General features: G+C 41.5%; 1 protein-coding gene across 1 annotated transcript in view; it reads left to right on the top strand.

Moving 5' to 3' along the window:
* Gabrg3 (gamma-aminobutyric acid type A receptor subunit gamma3) overlaps positions 1-23,324 on the top strand; it is a 338,270-nt gene extending 314,946 nt beyond the window's left edge. The window contains exons 7-10 of the mRNA XM_070043065.1: positions 15,449-15,601; positions 17,781-17,977; positions 18,783-18,842; positions 22,868-23,324. Coding sequence (XP_069899166.1) covers positions 15,449-15,601; positions 17,781-17,977; positions 18,783-18,842; positions 22,868-23,149 — 692 coding nt within the window. The 3' untranslated portion in view covers positions 23,150-23,324. The remainder of the gene's footprint in view (positions 1-15,448; positions 15,602-17,780; positions 17,978-18,782; positions 18,843-22,867) is intronic.
* Positions 23,325-23,722: the final 398 nt, after the last annotated feature.

Raw genomic sequence — 23,722 nt, 5'->3', positions numbered from 1 at the left:
ATTTGTTAATACTTGTATTTTTTTTGGTTGGTCATGGGGCCTGAACTCTGGATCTGAGCGCTGTCCCTCAGCTCTTCAGCTCAAGGCTAGTGCTCTATCACTAGCGGCACAGCACCACTTCTGGTTCTCTGGTGGTTAACTGGAGATAAGAGTCTCACAGACTTTCCTGCCCGGGCTGGTTTTGAACCATGATCCTCAGATCTCAGCCACCTGAGTAGCTAGGATTACAGGTGAGCCACTGGTGCCTGGCCTGTATTTATTTTAAAAGGTTAAAAATGCAAATAATTCTTTGTGTTAGCTATGCATCATGGTAGCAAATACATGAGAAAATCAGTTTATAAAGAAACAAGGCTCACTGCTTCAGAGTTTGCTCCACGATTAATTGGCACTGTAATATGGGGCTTGTGATAAGAGCATATATCTTGGTAGAAGGCACTCTCTTCATGCCTAGGAGGCGAAAGAAAGATAACGAAGGGAGTAGATTACCATTATTCTCTTCCTGGGTATTCCCATCAATGACCTAAAGACCTCCCGCTGAGCCTCACCTGATAAAGGTTTCACCACCTCCCAATAGAAGCACTCTGGAGAATAAAGTTTTAACACATGGGGCTTCAGGACACATTCCAGATCCAAACTATAGCTTTCTTTCAGGTTCTTTAGAGGTTGGCATAAGATGAGCAAAGTGTTTTGTATCTGAAATTCCAGCTACTTCATAAGCATAAGTAGGGGGATCGCAGTTAGAGGCCTGCACTAGGCAAAAATGAGATGCTCTGTGAAAAATCAACTAAATTAATAATAGGTGGGTATGTGACTCAAGCAGTAGAACACTTGCCTAACAAGCAGATGGCCCTGAGTTTAAACCTCAGTAACACAACACTAAAGGAGGATGGGGAGAGAAGAGAAGAAGGAAGAGGGGAAGAGGAGAAGGAGGAGGAGCAGGAAGAAGAAGAAGGAGAAGAGGAGAAAGAGGAGGAAGAGGAGGAGGCAGATGAAGAAGAGGAAGAAGAGGAGGAACAGGAAGAAGGAGGAGGAGAAAGAAGAGGAAGAGGAGGAAGAAGAGGAGGAGGAGGAGGAGGAGGAGGAAGAAAAAGAGGAGGAGGAGGAGAAGATGATTAGTCAGTATGAAAAGTTGTTTCTTTGAAATAAAATTCAATAAACTAGCCTTAAAAGCCATTTTCTCAGAAAATAAAGGAAGAGAAAATAAATCCCATACTTTAGACATTTTTCTCAACTCTGAAACTATAAAGACAAGGAGAAAAGGGATAGCTAAAACTCAGTGTTGACAGCAACAAGATCATTGCTCAGCTCACAACAGGAAGAGGGGCTTTCCTGAGCACTCTGAGCTGTCAGGAAGAATCCAGAAGTGTTATCTTTGAGTGAGTGAGAAATACACAGAAAACAAAACCTCATCAAGGTGCAGCTCAGCTTTGAGTGTCCCCCAGCTCCTGATTGTATTAAGAGTCTATGGAGAGCACAAATAGTATAACTCTTTTAAGAGACTAAGTCAAAATCCAACAGAATTTAAGTAGCAGGAAATGGATACTTGCAAGAGCGGAGGGCGGGGCCGAGGGGAAGGGTAAAAAAAGAATAAGGGAGGAGAAAGCAGGCAAGAACTCATTGTCTATACCACAGGACTGAGAAATATAAGGGAAGTGAGTTGAAGGGTGGTGAAGATGTGAAAGCCACGACACGGATCAAGATGCATTATATACATACACTTGCTTCGTTAAATGGCGAAAAGTTCCACTAGATAACCCCAAATGAAGATCAGGAAGGGAAGGGGTAGGTTGGGAGAACGCTAGAAGGGTTGACGGATCAAGAGGCCCTGTCTTCATGAACGGCTATGTTGAATGACAGCTCCTCTACACCACTACTTAAAAATAATACAAGTATTCAGAAATACAGGCAAAATAATAATGTGTTCAGACTCAAAGAAAATGAGGGGAGGGGAGAGATTGATTCTGTGATCTCTGCAGGAAGTCTTCCTCTTCTCATGCTACAGTCCTTAAGAGAGTTGCAAGCTAGACCATTTCTTTGCCACATGACCGTTGTTTCCCATATGAGCCTGAGCCTTAGGTCAGTCATCTAAAAGAATTTGAGCAGCACACCTGATCTTTTATCCTGGATGTAAAGCCATCAAGCAGTAAGTTTTGAGAAACAGGGCCAGAAATATAGAGCACGGCTTTCAGTGGAGGGCCTGTTTGGAAACGCTCCGAGACATCGCAGAAGTGGTTTTGTATTAGAAGCAGACCTAACAAAGACTCTCCGGCGTGGAAGGATGAGATCAAGTCAGAAGCCTTGGGCTCAAAAATTAATTGAGCGGGTCTTTTTATTTTTCCTAGTGCCTATTTTCATTACAAGGCCCTCACCAAGGCTCCCTTGGAGAGCTGCGCTGATACCATCAAAGCAAGGAGGATGAAATGCTGATCTTCCTAGCTATGGAAAAAGGCTACAAAGCCAGATGCACACATCTGGTAGTTTTCAAGTTGGTTCAAGCTTTTAGTTTAGCAGCTACTCGAAGTGATTCTCCAAACTCCAACAAAAGTTTCTGTCTATGAAGCGTTTTTTGGTTTTTTGGGTTTTTTGGGTTTTAAGGTATCAATGTCAGTATTCAATGTTCCAGTAAATACTTTCCCACAATGTCCAATGAAAAGGGTTAAGCCTTAGCCCTGGAGCCAAACCAGCTTCATTTCAATACACCTGTACCACTTACCTGCTGTGTGACCTTGGGAAATGCCTGTGACCCATCTGTTCACTCTTTTACACAAAAAGGAAATTGCCTTAGCTTTTGTATGGCTGATATGAGTTTAAGTGAACTAACATATGCCAAGTGCAGAATTTCCACCTATAAATAGAAATGCTATCTGTTATTATTGCTTTAATGTCCTTTCTGGGAGGAAGAGTTGAGGTATTTACATACTGGCTTTTCTGAGTAAACAGTCCATTAAATCAGCTACAAGACTTCTATTCATTGAAACATGTTTTACTAGGTAATTGTGATAAATTTTACATCTTAGATGCAAATAGAAATGCATGTATGGAATAGTTCAAGTAGAGGAAAGTCTATGAGTGAGACTTTTTGTCATATTTGTCGGAGTGCAAGCTGGATAATAAATCAGTCTGGGTTTCAGAGTTATCATCCTAAAAATAGTGACGGTATCTTTGTTCACAAGATTGAGTGAAAAATCTTTCAAACCCACTGTGAATCACCCTCTGCCTCTTAATTCAGAGAGGAAATGTAGGGGAAAAAAATCGCTGCCTGGCTAATGAACTGCTAAGAAATTTGAAATGCTGAGGGAGAAATCAGATCTGAATATATCTTCTCTTAAAAATCTTATGTAACCAACTACTTCTGCTATGAATCTAAGGAATGTATAGTAGTTAGTATAAGGTGACAATTATGTCTGTATACTATAGCATTTTATGGTCCTCATTTGGTTCTTGCTATACACTTGGAGAGAGGTAGGACTCGTGCCATTATCTCTATTTATAGATGAAAAATTGAATCTGGCAAAGTATCAGACACAAAAGCTATACACCTGATAAGTGTGACTACTGAGTTTAGTCTCTCACTTTAACCAGAGGTTTAACCATAATACTGCTGCTACACAGAGTTGATTTTGTTCCTGTACCCAAGATTAAGTTTACAGTGTATCTTATTTTCTCTAGTCCAGTATCCAATTGTGGCCTTTGAGCTTCCCTTTCTAATGTTTTTGTTGGCATGAATAAGGTCTGGTATTTTCCCCACTGCAGATTTATATTACAGCAGTCATTCAATGAGAAGAAAGGTCTTAAATCTCTACTATGTTATAGGGAGTATGATGACTTCAAGTTATTGCTATAGTTCATATCTTTGTGTGTGTGTGTGTGTGTGTATGCACATACACACATGCATGCACCAGTATTGGGGCTTAAAATTATACCCTGGGTGCTGTTGCTTAGCTTTTTTGCAAGGCTGGTGCTCCATCACTTGAGCCACAACTCTACTTCCAGCTTTTTGCTGGTTAATTGGAGATAAAAGTCTCAGGGACTTTCCTGCCCAGGCTGGCACTGAATCACAATCCTCAGATTTCAGCTTCCTGGGGAGCTAGGAATGAGTCACAAGGGCCTAGCTCTCATTTTAATAACTTGACTCTCCTCCAACTGTGTACATGTGCAAGGCTTGGTCCATAAGTAGGAGCTGTGGGGAGATGGCTGAACATTTTCAGGGTGGGGCCTAATGGTAGGTCTTTAGGTCGCTAGAGGAAATTCCCTGAAAGGAATTCTGGCTTCTTATCTCTAGATTCCTGACTATGGGGAGTCTCTAGCACAATTGTGCCATCTGTCAGAAAACCATCTGAGGAAAAGCTTCACCCTAGTAAAAAAAAAATCAGAGGGATATTTAGAAATTTCTTCTGTTACCCACAGTGTTCTTATTCCAAATGTGTGGGATAAATTAGTGATTTATATACCTCTAAATTTTCTCCTTAGGACTCCTAATGATGCCAAAGCCACCATTATCCCCCTTTTCAAGAATTTCTTTTTAGCAATATCTTGTATGCTTTGTGTGGTGTTGCTTTTCAAATGCTTCCTATCAAGCTGTGTTGGGATAATCTATTGCTCTTTTATATCTAAGGCTTTTGTTTGACCATTAAGGAGATTTGGGCTTCGCCCAGAGATACAGCGTCTGGCTAGTCCATTTCTCAAGACTAATTAAGTTGCACTGGAATGAAACATCTTTTATGAAATATGAGCAAGCAAGCCCACAGTCTTAATGAGAACTTAAAAACAGATTTAACCAATAATTTAACATAGCTCCCTCCCCGGGTCTTAGGTGTGGAATCAGGCAATTACAATGCCTTTTCTTTCTTCTACAATAAAGTCATTCATAAACCAAGCACTGTGGTTCACGCCTGTAATTTCAGCTACTCAAGGAGGCTTCAGTCTGAGGATCTCAGTTCAAAGCCAGCCAAAGCAGATAAGTCCCAGAGACTCTTTATCTCCAATGAACTTGCAAAAGAAAAGCTGAAAGTCAAGGTGTGGCTCAAGTGATGGAGCACCAGCCTTGAGCAGAAAGACCAAGTATGGGCATAAAGCCCTGAGTTCCAGTTCTAAATAATAATAAGATAATAATAATAATAATAATAATAATAATAATAATAATAATAATAATAATAATAATGTCACAGGTAAAAGGAATGTTACAAAAGACATGCTTTAGGCTTGATTTCAGTCTCATTTGAAACAGGTTCGAAGAAGGTGCCTAGCCACCCTATTGAGTTCTAGTATATCATAAGAAGACAACCCTCACAGCCATGGTGAATTCCTTCACTAGCCAATCAGCATTGCATTGTGGGATGTCCGTTACATTTGCATAGGCCCTCCTAGCTCCTACCTCCATTCAGACTTCTTTTTCCTTACACTTTTGTTTTTTCTTTTAATTAAACCGGAGGACAGAATGTTTTCTAGGGAATGCATCTTGAAAACAATGACAGGTAGGCCTCAATGAAATGACAACTGTTCATTTTACAAAAACATTTGTTTTCCTGATGCAGAACAGCTATTTGTTGAAGACATGTATTTATAGTGTTCTTTGTATGGATGAAAGACTTAGCCACAAAAACACACCTGTGCGCTTACGTGGTGTCTGTGCAGCAGGTGTCTTTGACTCCACACCTGCTATTCTTCTGTCATCCGGGTGATTCTGTATCTTCACAACCTGCTCCATAGTCACTGGGAAAAAGAGCAAATTCTATTGAATAAAACAAGAATGAACTCATCATTTTAAATCAAGAAAAGTGCTCTACCTATTTCTATTTTATAGTTGGGTAGAAATAGTTATTATAAAATTGCCTAGGGCTGGGAAGTTGGCTCAGTGGTAGAGCACTTGCCTTGCATGCATGAGGCCCTGGGTTCGATTCCTCAGCACCACATAAGCAAAAAGAAAAAAGCCGGAAGTGGTGCTGTGGCTCAAGTGGTAGAGTGCTAGCCTTGAGCTGAAGAGCTGAGGGACAGCGCCCAGGCCCAGAGTTCAGGCCCCATGACCGGACCCCCCCCCCCAAAAAAAAAATTGCCTATACCTTTTCTTCCCCAGCTAGCTTCAAACCTCCATCCTCAGATCTCAGCCTCCTGAGTAGCTAGGCATGACTGATTTTCATACCCCGAACTTACTTCAGATTCCAAGGATAAATTCCACTTCTTCATTATGCACAATTATTTCAGCCTGTTACCAAATTCTATTTGTTAGTATTTTAAGTTTTGGCATTCCTATTCCTAAGGGATATTCATCTGTAGTTTTCTTTTCGTCTGGCTTTGATATTAGGGTAATTCTGGTTTGATACATTGAAAAAAAAGTAGTCCCCCTTTTCCTCTTTCCCCGAGGGGATTGTGTGAAATCCAAGTCAATTCTGCTTTAAAAACTTGGTAAAATTCTCTGAGAAATAAACTCAGACTGGATTTCTTTGTGGGGAAATTTTAAATTATGAATTCAATTTACTGAATGGCTATAGAGCTCTTTGTATGTTCTATTGCAGATTGAATTTTCTGTGCTACTCTGTGGCTTTGTAGAAATTGGTTTATTTCACCCCAATGGTCACACTTAGGTTCACAGTATTCCCTAATTATCCCTGCCAAGCCTGCGAAGTCTGCGGTTTCCTATTTTAGTTCTAATATTGATGCATTCTCTCTCTCTCTCTCTCTCTCTCTCTCTCTCTCTCTCTCTCTCTCTCTCTCTGTCCTATCCCTCTTTGTCTCTTACCAATCTTCCTAGTAATTGGTTAATTTTCTTGATTTTTCAAAGTAACATTTCTGTGTTCCTTTGAGATTTTTTTAATTTGCTCCATGTATCAATCTTATTGATCTGTTTTGTTTTTTGTTTAGCCTTTTAAACTTTATTCTGTTTATTAGCATATATTATTAATACAGGGGTGGAGTTTATTGTGACAATTCCATACCTGAGTCTTTAATTTGCTTTTTTACTGTCTTTAAGTAGTTATACAAGGAGTTGCCAAGTAACAAAGTGGTTTATGAATACAATATATCTTGATGAGTGTCACACCATTTGACATTGCCATTCATCCCTTCCTTACCCACCTTCACTCTTTATAATTTTGCAGTATATATATCTATATAGTATATTCTTGACTTCATTCTCCACTTCCTATTTTTTGAATTTGTTTTTATTTCCTTAATTTCTTGTGGTTTTCTTTTGCTCTCCTTCTCACATGTTTTAGAGTGGTATATTAGCTCTGTTAATTTCAGACATCTTCCCTTTTCAGATGTATGTTATTTTTGAGTATAGAGTTCTCCTAGATTTTAATATCTTTTTTTTTTTTGGGGGGGGGGTGTCCGGTCGTGGGCCTGAACTCTGGGCCTGGGCGCCGTCCCTCAGCTCTTCAGCTCAAGGCTAGTGCTCTACCACTTGAGCCACAGCGCCACTTCCGGCTTTCTTTTTTCTGCTTATGTGGTGCTGAGGAATTGAACCCAGGGCCTCATGCATGCAAGGCAAGCGCTCTACCACTGAGCCACCTTCCCAGCCCAGACTTGAATATCTTTTAAGTTAATTTAGTATATAATTTATTTCCTTTGAGCCTTCCTCATGGATTATTTACAACTATTTGGAAACTTTTGAGTAATGGTTCTATGTTGATTCCTATTTTAATTTTTTTTTTGGGGGGTCCAGTCATGGGGCCTGAACTCTGGACCTGGGTGCTGTCCCTCAGCTCTTCAGCTCAAGGCTAGCATGCTATCACTTGAGCCATAGCACCACTTCCAGCTTTTTTTTTTTCTGCTTATGTGGTGCTGAGGAATCGAACCCCGGGCCTCATGCATGCAAGGCAAGCATTCTACCACTGAGCCTCCTTCTCAGCCCCAATTGATTCCTATTTTAATTCTATTGTAATTAGAGAATAATATAATTCTTATTGTTTTCAATTTGGCCAGGTTTTTATGGTTCTGTGTCGTTATTGTTGGTGGTGTGTGTATATGTGGTGTGGGGGGGGGTATATGTATGTGTTTTTACAATATATGAGGCACACTTTCTTGATTACGGCCTTTTAATTTGTTGATCTCATACTTTTTGTTGAAAAAACTGTGTTTGGGGTTACGTATTTCAGTAACTCTGGATCCTTAGGAGTTTTTTTGCTCTCAATGATATCCAGTGTTTGTCTTATTCATTTTTAGGGTCATCTCCTACTCTATATCTTCTCAGAAGGAGCAGCGCTGGGCATTTGTACAATTACATCGCTCTATTGTTTTAAAATTGTCCTGGTTGTACACACATTGCTTGTGGTCTGGCATAACATTTAGGGTTTGTTTGTTTGTTCGTTACTGTACTTCTTTGATGTTTTGACTAGAAGAGTTCTTCTTAGCTATCTCTTTCTGGTAGTCTCTGAAAGACAGTTGATTTACCTTTGGTTGTCACTTTCATGGGTCTCTCAATTGCCATTCATTTGCACCCTTCCCCTCCCCTTCACCGAAGTCTCCATGTGTTAAGAATGCCCTCACTCCTGAAATGTCACATGTTATTTTCCGGAGGGGGAAAAACATCTTCCTTTAGTGAGTTTCAGAGCCCTGAATTTGTGTGGCCTTTCTCTCCATCCCTGCTGTAGACCGCAAGTAGGGAACCCCTGTGTTGGTTTGTCTCCTTCCAAATAGTATTTGACCAGCATAGAGTAGTTACCAAGGAAGCAGTCTATCTCATTCAGCTGCCCATTTTCCCTTCCTCTCTGTAGAGAAGGCAGTACTTTTCCTGATTTTCTGCTGATGTTTGTTTGTGTGTCCGTTTGTGTGTTGGTGTTGGTTTTGTCTGTCCTTGTTGGTATTTTCAGATTGCTGGCCTTTAGAATCTCCAGTGAGTTCAGTGATGCAAGAAAACCACCCAGGGAGGTTAAACACCATGTTGTTTCTCAGGTTGAATTTACCTTCCTGGTCATTTCATTGCCCCACATTTCAGTGTTTTTTCACACTCATTCTCTGTGCAATCGTATACCACATGACAACATGCTGGCCCACAACAGGCCACAAGCAGAATGGCACTGCCATATGGTTCTATGGCTTAATGCTGTCATTAGTGATGTCCCCACAAACAGAGTCATCTACCATTGCAGTCATCCGGCATGTCCCAATTGTCAGGTGACATATAGTAGCATACAATATCTAGGATTTTTAGCTGCATCTGGCACAGTGGATAGGAAAGAAGCTTTAGACTGAGGTACGGGTGTAATCCTGGGACAGAGTCTATACATAAGATACAGGACAGAAAAGGGTTTGAGCGTTCTGGTGGCACAGACCATGTTTATGCTTGTCTGGGTAAGTCATCTGGCTTTACCCTCAGTATGTGGTGGCCAATGAATGGGCTTGTCTGATGTTCTGTGGAGTTTTTACATTCATAAGCATCAAATCTATCTGTACATGTGAGGCCTGAGCCAGCACCATCGCCTGATCAGACCTGCTCACAGATGCCAGACCCTGTCTTCCTCTTCCTCTCAGATATATCATACTCCTGCTCCTCACTGTAGCTAATTATTATTTTTTTTGGGGGGGGGTCCGGTCTTGGGGCCTGAACTCTGGGCCTGGGTGCCCTCCCTCAGCTCTTCAGCTCAAGGCTAGTGCTCTACCACTTGAGCCACAGCACCACTTCCAGCTTTTTTCTTTTTGCTTATGTGGTGCTGAGGAATCGAACCCAGGCAGGCATGCAAGGCAAGCGCTCTACTACTGAGCTACCTTCCCAGCCCCTAATTATTATTTTTATGGTCATTCCTTTTCCCCTCCCTTTCTTCCTTCCTTTTTTCTTTTTTCTACTCCCCTCCTTCTTTTCCTTACTCCCTTCCTTCTTCCTTCCATTCCAGTCCCTGTTCTTTCCTTGTTTTCTTCTCCTTCATTTCTGCCTTTCCCTCTCTTCTTCCATCCCTACTTCCCTTTCTTGCTTCTTTCCTTCCTCTTTTTGCCCCCTCTCCCTTCCTTCTTTCCCTTCCTCCCCTCTAACTGTTTCCATCTATATTCCTCCTCCCTCCCTCCATCTTGCATGGAATGTCATTGTTTAACTTTCCCTCAGCTAACTGGACTCACATTGGTTCCTTTCTAGGCTATACCTTTCTTTTCCCCAGCTAGTGTGGCTTCTGAAGAGAAGCCTGGATACACTTCTTTTCACTCCTAAATTCTCTATTCTTTTTCAGATTTTAAAACTTGGTTGTTAAGGACACTTGTTTTATTTTCTCCTTTACTTGTAACTTTGATCATGACGAGTCACCTTCAATTTCAATTCTCTTTTCCCAGTTAGAGCCCAGTTAATGTTGGACTACAACTTTTCTGGTAAACATGAATCATAGGTTGTATTGTAAACATGGCAGTTTTCATTAGAATCACTGTCAGTATCCACCACTCCATACTGTCTTCTGTATCAAGACACCTTCTTGTGAAACAGATGGGCTGAGTTTAGTCACTGAATATCATTTAGGAAGTAGACATCTACCCAACAGTACTTGTTTTTTTGTGGATCAGACCTCAGTTCCACACAAACATGCTTTCCATACAGGTGGGGCAATCTGACCTGAGCCTGGCGGTCACATTCCACTGTGGGCCTCTCTGGAAGTCCTTGCATCCTCTAGCCCAGTATCCTTTGCTTTAATCTCTGTCTCTTTGTTCAGACCCCATAAAAGCCCAACTCCAACTCCAACCCCACCTCCACTCCTGTGGGAAGGTTGCTTCACCTCACTGCCTGTTGAGACTAACTCTGGCCTTTTGAGACTTAACTCCGGACTTTTCCTTTCTCCTCCATTTTCCTAACAGTCCTGAACAGATGATTCAAAGAAAACAAAAAGACAGGGGGAAACCTGAGGACAAACATGGGGGAAGATTAGACATTTTTGGGGGCCAAGATGACTATTACTTGCTAATTACTGGGTACTGACTGGTTTTAGGGGTGGGGCTAGTAACTTTAGGCTATTTTGCAAAGACATCAAAATAGGGAGAGAAGGAAAGAAAAGATTACCTCAGAATGGAAAAAATTGCCTTCATGCTTAAGAGGATTTAAAGGATGGTTTTAGTACCTCTTATAAAATAAGGTGTGACCATGAAATAATGACTTTGAAATAATAATGAATAATGGCCTTGAAATGGTACGCTACAGCAAAAATGCTGAGGTAAATTCTAGAAGATGTGGCTAGTCCTTGGACTCAGTAGGATGTTTGAAATTATATATTAGCTTCCAACCTTCTCTGTCTCTGTCTCTGTCTGTATGTCTCTCTCTCTCTCTCTCTCACACACACACACACAGACACACACATATATACACAGAGGATGATATATGTTATATGTGAACGTGACCATGAGTTGAACTGGGAGTCTTTATTAGAATCAGGAGTCGTTATTAGAAAGATGGCAACTGCAGGTAGACTCCTGTCTCGAAGACCTGCAGCCCAGAAAGTAGCTTGCACAAAGCTTTTAAAGGTAAAAACCACATGCTTGTGGTAGGAACCAAGCCTTAACAAAAGTGTTAAGCAAAGCAAACCATCTAGGGGAATACTCAGGGGCAAGCATTCTCTGTTGCAAAACTTTCCTGGGACTAAACAGCATGATCTATCTGCAATTCAAAGAATGGCCTATCTCATGTCTAGGGTTTTCAGAGCTGGATAAAAAGCCCCCATGACCCATGAAGACTCCAGTAAGGACTAGACATTGTTACTTTGACCCAGTATCCTTATTTCAAATCCTGACAGGTTTATTTCCAAAACATTAGCAACGGAGATAATATAAAGAATTCTACAAAAAGACTTTTCTAAATTTTCTGGGATGATCTTTTTTTACTTAAAATGGAACTATACTTTTAAAAATGACATCACTTGATTGACAGAATTTTAAAACTAGTGAATTTAAAATTTTTCAATAGTGAATTTAATTTTTTAAATTTGAATTTGTTTGAAATGTTATTTTAGAGGGTGGCCTAAAGGGTATTACCTACCATCTGGTTAGTTTTGTGTGTGTGTGTGTGTGTGTGTGTGTGTGTGTGTGTGTGTGTGTGTGTGTGTGTGTGTGTGTGTGTGTGTGTGTGTGTGTGTGTGTGTGTGTGTGTGTGTGTGTGTGTGTGTGTGTGTGTGTGCGTGCACACATGTGTGTATATTCCAGGACTTGAACTCAGGGCCCCATTTTCTTGTATGTTCCTTCTGCTCAAGGCTGGTGCTCTATCATTTGAGCCATACCTTTACTTCCAGCATTTTGCTGGTTTATTGGAGACAAGAGTTGCACATATGTTTCTGCCCAGGCTGACTTCCAGCCTAGATCTTCAGATCTCAGCCATTTGAGTAGCTAGGACTACAGGTATGAGCCACCAGCAACTGGCTGATTTGCATTTTTTTTTTTAAAAAAACAGCAAACATTCTTAGCCAGGTACCTGGTGGCTCACTCCTGTAATCCTAGCTACCTAGGAGGCTGAGATCTGAGAACTATGGTTCAAACCCAGCTCGTGTCGAAAAGTTTGTAAGACTCTGATCTGATTAACACCCCCCCACCTCCCCACTCCCCCATTCCATCCCCCCACCCCAACTCCCCCCACCCCCACCGCCGCTGGCCAACAAAGCCAGAAACAGAGCTGTAAATCAAGTGTTAGAGACCTAGCCTTGAGCAAAAAATAACTCAGGGACAATGCCCCTGCCCTGAGTTCAAACCCCAGGATGGGCACACAATAAATAAATAAGTAAATAAGTAAATAAATAAATAAAGTAGCCATCATTCCCTTTCATTAACTATAAAGGGTATTTTTTCCACCCTCTTACCTATCACTGATAGCTTCCTACAGTCCTCCATCCACACACCCAATACAGGGACTTTGACCGGAGCTGCTACTGCTCTGTCACTCACACCACCGTCTAGCACTAGTGCTTAGTAACATGCAGGGTGCCTAGTGTCCAGGAAGATCTCTCAGTTAAGCCGGATCTCAGGGAGGGTTGGCATCCCTTCCCTTCAGGTAGGAAGAAAGCAGATGGATTTGCTAAATCAGAATGTGCGTTTGTGTTGGAACTGTCCATCTGTCTCTGACATAAGATGTATGACGCTGGTAATTGCAGAAGCCACCTCATTCTTCGCATATTCCATCTGGGTTCCCTGCGTCACTCCTAGGGCGATTTGTCATGCATTATTTTGTTTTTGTTTGTTTTTCCTCCTCCAGCTTTGTCTGAAATTTTGTGTCAAAAAAAAATTAATGGTTATTTGGGAAAAAAAGCAGCATAATTCAATTACATTCTTCCCCCTCCCCCAGAATAAGTGATGTCACTTTGGCTTCATTTTGTGTTCTTTTATGAGCTCAGTTGAGTCATCCTGAGTCCTTTGTCTTCAAATGCTAATTTGCTTGAGATTTTAAATGTTTCTTGGAAAAGTGGTCCCCAAATTAATGTTGTTCTTTGAAAAAAATCAACATTCCTGCCTATTGCTATAATAGAACAAAAAGCATCCAGCAAACACAATTTCAGTTTATTGAAAAATCATAGCTCTCAGGTGGACTCCACTAATCTCCCTGCCAATCTTAAATGAAAGTGGGATTCTTTTCCATCCAATAAATATTCATGGATTGCTTATCATCAGGTGATACTGGTAAACAAGGTGGGATATAGTCTATAACCCAAACCATTTGAAGACAAGTACTAGCAATTCTGAAGATAAAATTCACCACCGTCATTGGGAGGGTGTGAAGGAAGACTTGGGGGAGGGACAAGAATGGACACAGAACATTGTAGGCAGAAGGAGAGGGAGGGGTTAGGAGGCCTGGGGGAGGGATCTTGACAAGTCTGAGCACCAATGTAGACCACAGAGTGTTTCATGCAAAGGTGGTGTTAGGAATGAATCTGGGGACCTGGAGTGTCGCTATGGAATGAAAGCCAAGACTGAGGAATTGCTTGGCAAGGCAAATCCTACTCCTGCAGAAGGATGTGCCACCCACAAGAGTCTGATTAGACCGCACACTGGGTGAGCCCTCATGTGCCACTGCCTCCTCTTCTGATTGGTCAGAACTTAGGTTCACAATCTTAAGTGATTGGCTCCTTTGAAATGGCATCAAGAATTCTTTTACTCAATCAATTACTCTAATGCAGAACACCCAGACAAAAAGCAGGAACAAGTTAGAACAGGATGTACCTCTACTGCAACGAGTTGTCCTTTCAATGGGATTGCATGATGAGGTTTAACTGAAAGAACAAGCAGACAGTGAAAGTTGCTTACCAATTTAGGAGATGGCAGCTGCCTCTTAAAAGGGCATTGCTTATGCCAAGAAACCAGTTTAAGGGGTAAGATCTTATCCTTGCAATGGTGTAGAGTGCAGTAAACATGTGAATGCTGTACAAGGATCCCATGATGTTAGTGAAGGGTTGCAAAGAGAAGGCTATGGTGATCTTTGTATTTGAGTAATGATCCTTCTGGAGACAGGACATAGAATGTCAGGGAGCAGAAGAGCATTGGATGTTGAGAGACTGCTAGAACTGTGATGGAGATGGTAGTGATGCCTAGCAGGAGAGGAATTTGAGAGTGAGGTGGTGGCTAAAACCGTTGACAAGAGAGGAGGAGTCAAGGATAGCTTCTGATTGTCTACCTTGAGCACGTGAGAAAAGCAGGTGTCCAGGTGCAGATGATAGTTCAGTTCTGGGAAGTTGAATCCAGCAGCTAAAGGACTAGAGGACATAAATGGGGAAGTTAAGGAGAGAACAATTCAGCAGGAGATTGCCTAAAAGACAAAAAAAATGGACAGCAATATTGTAGACGCTAGAGTATAGGAAAATAAAAATATAAAATGTTCCCATGAGTTTATGTATACGATAACTCTATTGTTCTTGAATAATATTCCTTAAAATGACTGGCTCTCAGCCAGTGGCTGAGGTCTGTAATCTTAGCTACTCAGGTGACTGAGGTCTGAGGATTAAAAGTTAAAAGCAGCTCAGGCAGGAAAGTCCATGAGACTCTTATTTTCAATTAACCACAAAAGCAAATAAATAAAAGGAAGTGGAGCTGTGGCTCAAGTGGTACCTTATTAGCCTTGAGCAAAAACATTTCAAGGACAGTATGTAGGTCTTGAGTTCAAGACCCAGGATTGGCACCAAAAACAAAACAAACAAACAAAAAATCCTCTGAGGGTTGAGTTTACCTGTTACCCTTGATTTTAATTATACAACATACAAATAAACTATACTAAGAAGAGTTTATCAAATCATGGCTTGCTGTGGATCATAAGTGCAAGTTTGCTTCCTCTATTGATTAATATCAATTTATTTTCCTGTCTGTTCCATGAGCAGTAAAATGCCTCACATAAAGCTATGTCTGCTGTAAAATTTCAGTTTAAGAACACCCACATGTTGATCATTTTCCTGATTTGATATTGCTCTCTTTGTCTAGTTATTCATTTTGCAAAGTAAATGATAAATTAGTTCTCTGCGTAATTTTTTAATGCCTGACAATAGTTCTTAATTTTTTTTACCATGTTTCATTCCAGGTGATTATGTTGTCATGACTATCTATTTTGAATTGAGTAGAAGAATGGGGTATTTCACCATTCAGACATATATTCCCTGTATCCTGACGGTGGTTCTATCCTGGGTGTCATTCTGGATCAAAAAAGATGCTACACCTGCCAGAACAGCATTAGGTAAGTTTCATAAAAAACCTTCCTTCATCTTGGGCAAGTTTAATATAGGAGCATTCATAAACATCTTCAAATGTAATAGGTGTAACTAGGAGCTAGGGGTTCTTTTTTTCCTTGTTTTTTCCCCTTTTTAATTTTTTTATTTATATTCATACTTTTTAAAATTTTATATTTAGTATTTTCTGGTGTTGATAATGGGGCTCAACTCAGAGCCTGGATGTTGCATCTTAGCTTTTACATTTAAGGCTGGTGGCGCTCACTTGAGTCACAACTCCACTTCCAGCTTTTTGGTGGTTAATTGGAGATTAAGAGTTTCATAGATTTCCTGCCTGGGCTGGCTCTGGACTTCAAGACTCAGATCTCAGCCTCCTGAGTAGCTAAGATTACAGATATGTGCCATCAGCACTTGACTCTTTATACATACATATATGTATGTGTATATGTATATGTGTGTATATATATAATTACAACTACTCCATCATTCACTGCATTTCATATAAAATGTGTTCCCCTATAGTATGAAACAAAGATCCTGAAATTCTCTTTCCACTACACTGATTATTTTTTGTATGCATGCTAGTTAGCACTGAGGGTTGAACTCAAGACCTCATGTTTTTGTTTTTTGTCAGTTGTGGGGCTTGAACTCTGGACCTGGGTGTTGTACCTCAGCTCTTCAGCTCAAGGCAAGTGCTCTACTACTTGAGCCACAGCACTACTTCCAGCTTTTTCTGTTTATGTGGTGCTGAGGAATCGAACTAGGGCCTCATGCATGCGAGGCGAGCACTCTACCACTGAGCCACCCTCCCATCCCAAGACCTCATGCTTCTATTTAGCTTTTTTTCTCACTGCTGGAATTCTACTACTTGAGCCATAGTTTTGGCATTTTTTTTGTGAGTTCATTGGAGAGAAGAGTCTCATTGATTTTCTTGCCCAGGCTGGCTTGGAACCACTATCCTCATATCTCAGTCTCCTGAGTGAGTAGCTGGGGTTAAAGACCTGAGCCACCATCCCTCAACTCACTACACTGATTTAAAAAGCTGATTTGTGTTACTACAAAAATCTTGAGGTACACAGAAGGTGGAGTCTTAGCACAGATCATACCTGCTCACACTGTCAGAGGTGTGTCAGCTCAGGAAGAGTGAGACAGGGCCTTGGAAATTGGTAGGAGTGTACAGGTTGAATAGGACAGAAGAAAGAAAGAAGAAAGAGGAAGGAAGGAAGGAAGGGAGGGAGGGAGGGAGTGAGGGAGGGAGGGAGGGACGGACGGAAGAAGGAATAAAAGAAGGGAGGGAGGGCCTATGGCAGGAGGAAAAATGTGAATTATGAAATACCACATAAATAATGTATCTTTATTTAAAAATATTTAAAAGAAAAATGTCAAACCATAAGAGGATTACTAAATGAATCAAATAGTCATGTTAGGTGAAGATGTTCCTCAATGTAGAACACTATTATACCCTGGTAAACTGAAATGATCATGAATTAGAAATGCAAATAAAAACCTAATGTCAGGGACTCACACCTGTTATCCCAGCTCCTTAGGAGGCTCAGATTTGAGGATCTCTGAAGCCAGCCCAGGGAGAAAAATCTCTTGTTTAACCAGCAAAAAGCTAGAAGTAGAGTTGTGGCTGAAGTGGTAAAGTGCCAGCCTTGAGCAAAAAGGCCAAGCAAGAGCAATGAGGTCCTGGTTTGAAGCCCCGGTACCATGAACAAAATAAAAAAGAAAGAGAAAGGAAAGGGGGTCAAAAGGGAAGAGGGGAGGAGATACCAGGCCCTGGTGGTTCCCACCTGCAATCCCAGCTAGTCAGGAGGCAGAGATAGGATCACAGTTTGAAGTCAGCTTCGGCAGGAAAACCTGTGACACTTTTTATCTCCATTTGATTACTAAAAAGCCATAAAGTAGAGCTGTGGTTCAAGTGGTAAAGCACCTGCCTAGAGTGACAAAGCTGAAGGACAGCCCCTAAGTCCTGAGTTCATGCTCCAGTACCAGCACCAAAAATAAAATGATGATGATGATGAGGAGGAGGATGCAACTTTACTTATAACTATGCAAACATTAATAAGGAGAGCTGCATGCAGGAGTCAGCAAGGTTCGGTGACATACCCATGGAGAGAGGAGAGATGGATCTTCTGCTTTGGTTGCATGGTGTGCTCTATAATCTGGTGACTGTTCCCTGTGCAGGCATCACCACGGTGCTAACCATGACCACTCTCAGCACCATCGCCAGGAAGTCCCTCCCTCGAGTGTCCTACGTCACTGCCATGGACCTCTTCGTGACCGTGTGTTTCCTGTTCGTCTTTGCTGCCCTGATGGAGTACGCCACCCTGAATTACTACTCGAGCTGTAGGAAACCTGTAGTCACGAAGAAGAAAACATCGGTGAGGGACAGAGGAGGCACATGCTTTCTTTTTTCTAGGAAGGGCTGGACACGTTTCTGAAACACACACACACACACACACACACACACACACACACACACACACAAAGTGGTTAACTGTGTATGTAATGTAATAGGAATTTACAAGCTTGGCCTTCCACATCTCCAGATTGCTTGTTGTTGTTGTTTTGTTTTGCAATAGTAGTGATTAAACCCAAGTTTGCCCACTTACTAGTGAGCTCTTTACCACTCAAACCATGTTCTTGCCTCCCTTTTGTTTTTCTTTCTGAGGTAGTGCCTTGTTAACTTTACCTGGACACGTTTCTGAAACACACACACACACACACACACACACACACACACACACACACACACACACACACACACACACACACACACACACACACGCACACAAAGTGGTTAACTGTGTATGTAATGTAATAGGAATTTACAAGATTGGCCTTCCACATCTCCAGATTGCTTGTTGTTGTTGTTTGTTTTGTTTTGCAATAGTAGTGATTAAACCCAAGTTTGCCCATTTACTAGTGAGCTCTTTACCACTCAAACCATGTTCTTGCCTCCCTTTTGTTTTTCTTTCTGAGGTAGTGCCTTGTTAACTTTACCTGGGCTGGCCTCAAACCTCGGTCCTCCTACCTCTGGCTCTTGGGTAGCTAGCATTAGAACTGTGTAGCATCTCCCCCAGCTAGGGTTATTGTATATGGACCTTAAAGATGGCCTGCAATAAGGTGACTGGGATGCAGACATCCACAGCAGTTTTCTCACTACTTTTTCTTCTTTTCATGTAGCTATTACATCCAGATTCCTCAAGGTGGATTCACGAGCGCATAAGCCTCCAGACGCCCTCCGTATGTATTGCCTGATGGGTGCCAGTATTCTTGAGTCAGTTGACTAAACCAAATTTGCACCTGAAAGATACGTTCCTGCTCACATACGCATGTACTGAGTACTGGTAATACTGCACGTGCTCCCTTGAACATGTTTTGGAACTATTTTTTCTGAAAAAAAAAAAAGCATCTTAGAACATTTTCAAACTAGAAGAAAAAAACTAATCACAGTCCTTCTACCCAGGAATTGGTGCATGGCATGCACATATGCATACATATATATGTCTATTTATATGTTTATATATATGTCTATATATATGTTTATATATATATATATTATATATATATATAAATAGACATATATATGTATGCATATGTGCATATATATATATATACTTGTATACCTGTCTACCTGACATTTTTTCTAGGCATTCAGATAATCTGGCATTTTAGAAAAATTAAATTGTAATCTATATATTGTTATTTATTTTGCGGGTGGTACTGGGATTTGAACTCAAGGCCTCACATTTTGCCAGACAGGCAGGCACTCTTTCCCTTGAGTTACAGATTTCTAGACACTGAAGGACTGCATGGTCTTTGTCAAATGGCCTCCCACCAGCCCCCAAGGCTGGCCACATCACCTCTTCAAACCCTCTCGCATTTGGTTGGAAAAACCAAACAAATGGCCCCACTCACTTTCCTTGTTGGCATTTGGTTAGTGATAGGAAGAAATAATTCCAATGGCTTCCTTTTATTTGCATACCTTTCTCTTTTTTTCTTGGTGGGATGCTTTTCATTATCTTTTAAATTTTATTAGTATTGTAAAATAGACATCTGCCAGTTATTATATACTATTATTTTATTTATATTTTGATAGAAAATTTGAAATTTGTACTGTTACCTGTTGAACACATGAGGGCCACTAACAAGTGTTTGTAATGTGGTTTAAATCCAGTTTTCATTGGCAACATTAGCACAGGCATTTTTCTGTGCTTGATTTTTCAGGGAGGGGATGAGGGGGGTTCTGGTCCTGATCCTGGGGCTTGAACTCAGAGCCTGGGCACTGTTCCTGAGATTTTCTGCTCAAGGCTAGGGCTCCACTACTTGAGCCACAGTTCTACTTTTGGCTTTTTGGCGGTTCATGGGAGATAAGAGTCTCATAGATTTTTCTACCCAGGTTGGTTTTGAACTGTAATCCTTGGATCTCAACCTCCTGAGGAGCTAGGATTACAGACATGAGCCACCACTGCCCAGCTCCTGTGCCTTGTTATACATACATTATTTTAAGATTCATGTTGTCAAATTTGTCAGCTTTTCATTTCCAACTTTTTGCTTTCCAATACACGTCTAAGAATTTCAGCTCGTTGTGTGCTCATAATAACACCTCTTACAGATGAGGAGAGTGGAAGAATTAAGTCCTGTTGTTGGACAGTTTCAAAACAAATCTTTTGTTTTTCAATGATTACTGCAGCTGAACCTTTAGCAAACAGTTAAGGCTGGAACTCTCATGAAAAATTGAGAAATGTCTCAATAAACCTCTACAATGCACTACCACTTTTATCATAGGACAAAGTTTGCATGATGTAAATCGTCAGGACTTTCCTCCCTTTAGGTATAGGAATTCCCAGTGTGCTTTGTGCCTCGTCATCACAAGGATACGGTAATTGAATGCATCTTAGTCTTGTTTCATAAGGAGACTTATTATTTGTACTCTGGAAGTGTAGAATCAGGGGCGTGTTGGCAGAAGGTTAGTGGGCATGGCGTTCTTGCAGCTCTGGGAAGCCAGCAGAGGCTTCCAAATAGAAACAGACTGAAACAGAAGGGAAGGAAGAGGGTGCATGCATGGTACAAATCAGAACGAAAACCCTGAGGACTCCAAGGACACGTATTTCACACACAGCCAGGGGGTGGGGAGTTGAAGGAAAGAAATATTGACATCTTTGGTGTAGAAATGATACTGACAAAAATAAAGAAATCCTTTAATGCAGAGAAGAAAAAAAATGTCCTCAAAGCTAGGAGACTTGAAAAAAAAAATCAGGGGACGTGTTTAATGACCTTGAAGAAAGCACAAAGAAAAATAAAACAAAACAATTTACAAACCAAGAGTGTCAGACCAGGTGAGAAGACAAAAAAAAAAATCAAAGAAACCTTCAGCCCAGAGCTCAGAGTACAGCCAAAGAAAAATGAGATTTTTCAGCTATTACGTAAGAATTGTCACCATTTTAACTCTGCCATTATTCACAAGAAAAAAAGCAGAAATGAACAGCACCCTCCCCCTTCAGTGATGAGAGGCAAGGACCCAGGCTCCATGAGCAATCACTGCGGTGGTTTGGGCAAGTGGTCCTCACTTCTCAGTGCCTCAGTTTCCTAAAATACCAGATAGAAAGCTCCTGTACTTTGCTTGTGCCTGGGAAGCATAATAATGATTTAAGAAGATGCCAGGGTTACATTATACACAAAAGAGGAATAAAATCCAGAACCCAGCTTTAGCCAAAGATGACCTAGAAAGTATTCATTAAAACCACTGTCTTAGATGGTTTGAAATATTCATGAGAAATGTAAAGAAACAGCTTAAATAATATAAGGTGTAGCCATGTAAAGGCTGTGATCATTCTAACTTCGTTTTTTTCTACCTTGTAAAATGGAATTCATGTCATCTTAAATCCTGAAACTATCAAGACAGAGCGCTGTCTTGAATATTGTATAAAGTGTCTTTTAGGTTTTAGTGACCATAGGATTTCAGGTTCTGCAATGAAGGCATGAAACCTTTCTGCTACTTTTTTGCAGCTTATTGAAATCACCAATTTTTGATGAGCTGTCCTCTCACCTACAGGGGTTCTTTTTTTCTTTTTTATTTATTTTTCTTTGTAAGTCATGGGGCCTGAACTCTGGGCCTGAGTGCTGTCCCTCAGCTCTTCTGCTCAAGGCTAGCATTCTACCAATTGAGCCACAGCACTACTTCCGGCTTTTTCTGCTTACGTGGGGCTGAGGAATCAAACCCAGGGCCTCATGCATGCCAGGCAAGCACTCTACCACAGAGCCACCTTCCCAGCCCCCTTTTTAAATATGTATCATTATTATTATTATTATTTTGTACTTGTACTGGTGCTTGAACCCAGGAGAGTGTGCTCTCGTGCTCAAGGCTAGGGCTCTACTACCTGAATCACATCACCCCCTTCTGGCTTTCTCCTGATTAACTGAAGATGAAATTCTCACAGATAGATGTTCTTGCCTGAGCTGTCTTCAAACCTTGATGCTCAGCTCTCAGCCTCCCTGAGCAGCTAGGATGACAGGCATGAGCCACCTACACCCAGCTCTCTCTGAGCACTTTGATGTATACTTGTTTCATATTGAGAAAGAACTATGTAAGATGTCCTTGTTTGCTACAAGTCAGCCGGAGAGTGGCCAGACGAGAGGCTTGAAGGGGCTAACATGCATTCGGAAATGTGCTCATCCTCCCTCCTCGATACTGCAATGTAGCTTTCCCTGCATCTGAGTTACAACAGCAGAAAGAGTGATCTGGCCAGATACTGTCAAACTGGAGAATAGGATGACTGCCTTTCGTTTCCTTTACCTAGTAGCAAATGTACCACGTACAGATCCCAGTCAGTCTTTGATGGTTCACGCCTGTAATCCTGGCTACTCAGGAGGCTGCCATCTGAGGATCACAGTTGGAAGCCGGCTGGTGCAGGAAAGTCCATAAGACTCTTGTCTCTAATTAACCACACAAAAGCCAGAAGTAGAGCTGTAACGTAAGTGGAGTATGCTATCCTTGATTAAAAAAAAAATTAAAGCTCAGGGACAGTGCCTCAGAGTTCAAGCCCTAGGACCAGCACGTGCATGCACTTGCACACACACACACACACACACACACACACACACACACACACACACACACACACACACACACACACACACACACACACACACACACACACACACACACACACACACACACACACAGATGTACTGATCCCAGAATTTTCTTGGGATGTTTTCCTTGCATCTTCCGATGATTATGATGTTAATTCTTTTTTTGCCTACAGAACTATTCTCTCCTTGACATGAGGCCACCACCACCTGCGATGATCACTTTAAATAATTCCGTGTACTGGCAGGAATTCGAAGACACCTGTGTCTACGAGTGTCTGGATGGCAAAGACTGCCAGAGTTTCTTCTGCTGCTATGAAGAATGTAAATCGGGATCTTGGAGGAAAGGGCGGATTCACATAGACATCTCGGAGCTGGACTCCTACTCTCGCGTCTTTTTCCCCACGTCCTTCCTGCTCTTTAACCTGGTCTATTGGGTTGGGTACTTGTATCTTTAAGGCTTTCCCTTCGTGATGAGTGAGGAGCACTTGATTCATATTTTTCCCCTGCTGTCACCCGCTCCCTGTCCCCAGACTAGTAGTCACCAATTAATTGGGAGCAGCAAGGAGAGACGCTGCTCAACCCTATCTGAAGTTATGTTACCATTCAATAGCACTGGAAGTGTGTGGCCAATATTTTCAATATGCATTTCTCTCTCACACACACAGACACGCACACACACATACATTCACCCATGGCAACTGAATTTTCAAGTGTTATTCTATTCTTGCTTAATCCCTTAATGAATCTGTGGTTTGGTGCTGCTGTTCATGTGTGGTTTAGGATATTGGAAGCAGCTGGTAATTATGGTCACAAAGAAATGTGTAAATCGTGCAAGCGTATACCTGAGAGGCTTTTTCAGGCCCGCCCCCATTAACACCGTGCACCCCTCCCCCCGCACACACACACCTGGCACCAAGCCTCTGTGTGAATAGCTCCCTGGGGAGAGGCAGAATCATGGTGGCCTGAGCTCTGTGTTCACACAGGTTCAGGTGGGAGCAGCTGGGCATTGTCACTGTGAAGCCTCCTGC

Source organism: Dipodomys merriami, unplaced genomic scaffold (genome assembly GCF_024711535.1).
Source record: "Dipodomys merriami isolate MVZ:Mamm:240054 unplaced genomic scaffold, mDipMer1.0.p SCAF_33, whole genome shotgun sequence".
In the NCBI taxonomy this organism is placed as follows: Eukaryota; Metazoa; Chordata; class Mammalia; order Rodentia; family Heteromyidae; genus Dipodomys; species Dipodomys merriami.
Note: the sequence above shows the minus strand (reverse complement) of the source record. Positions and strands in the feature narration are given on the sequence as shown.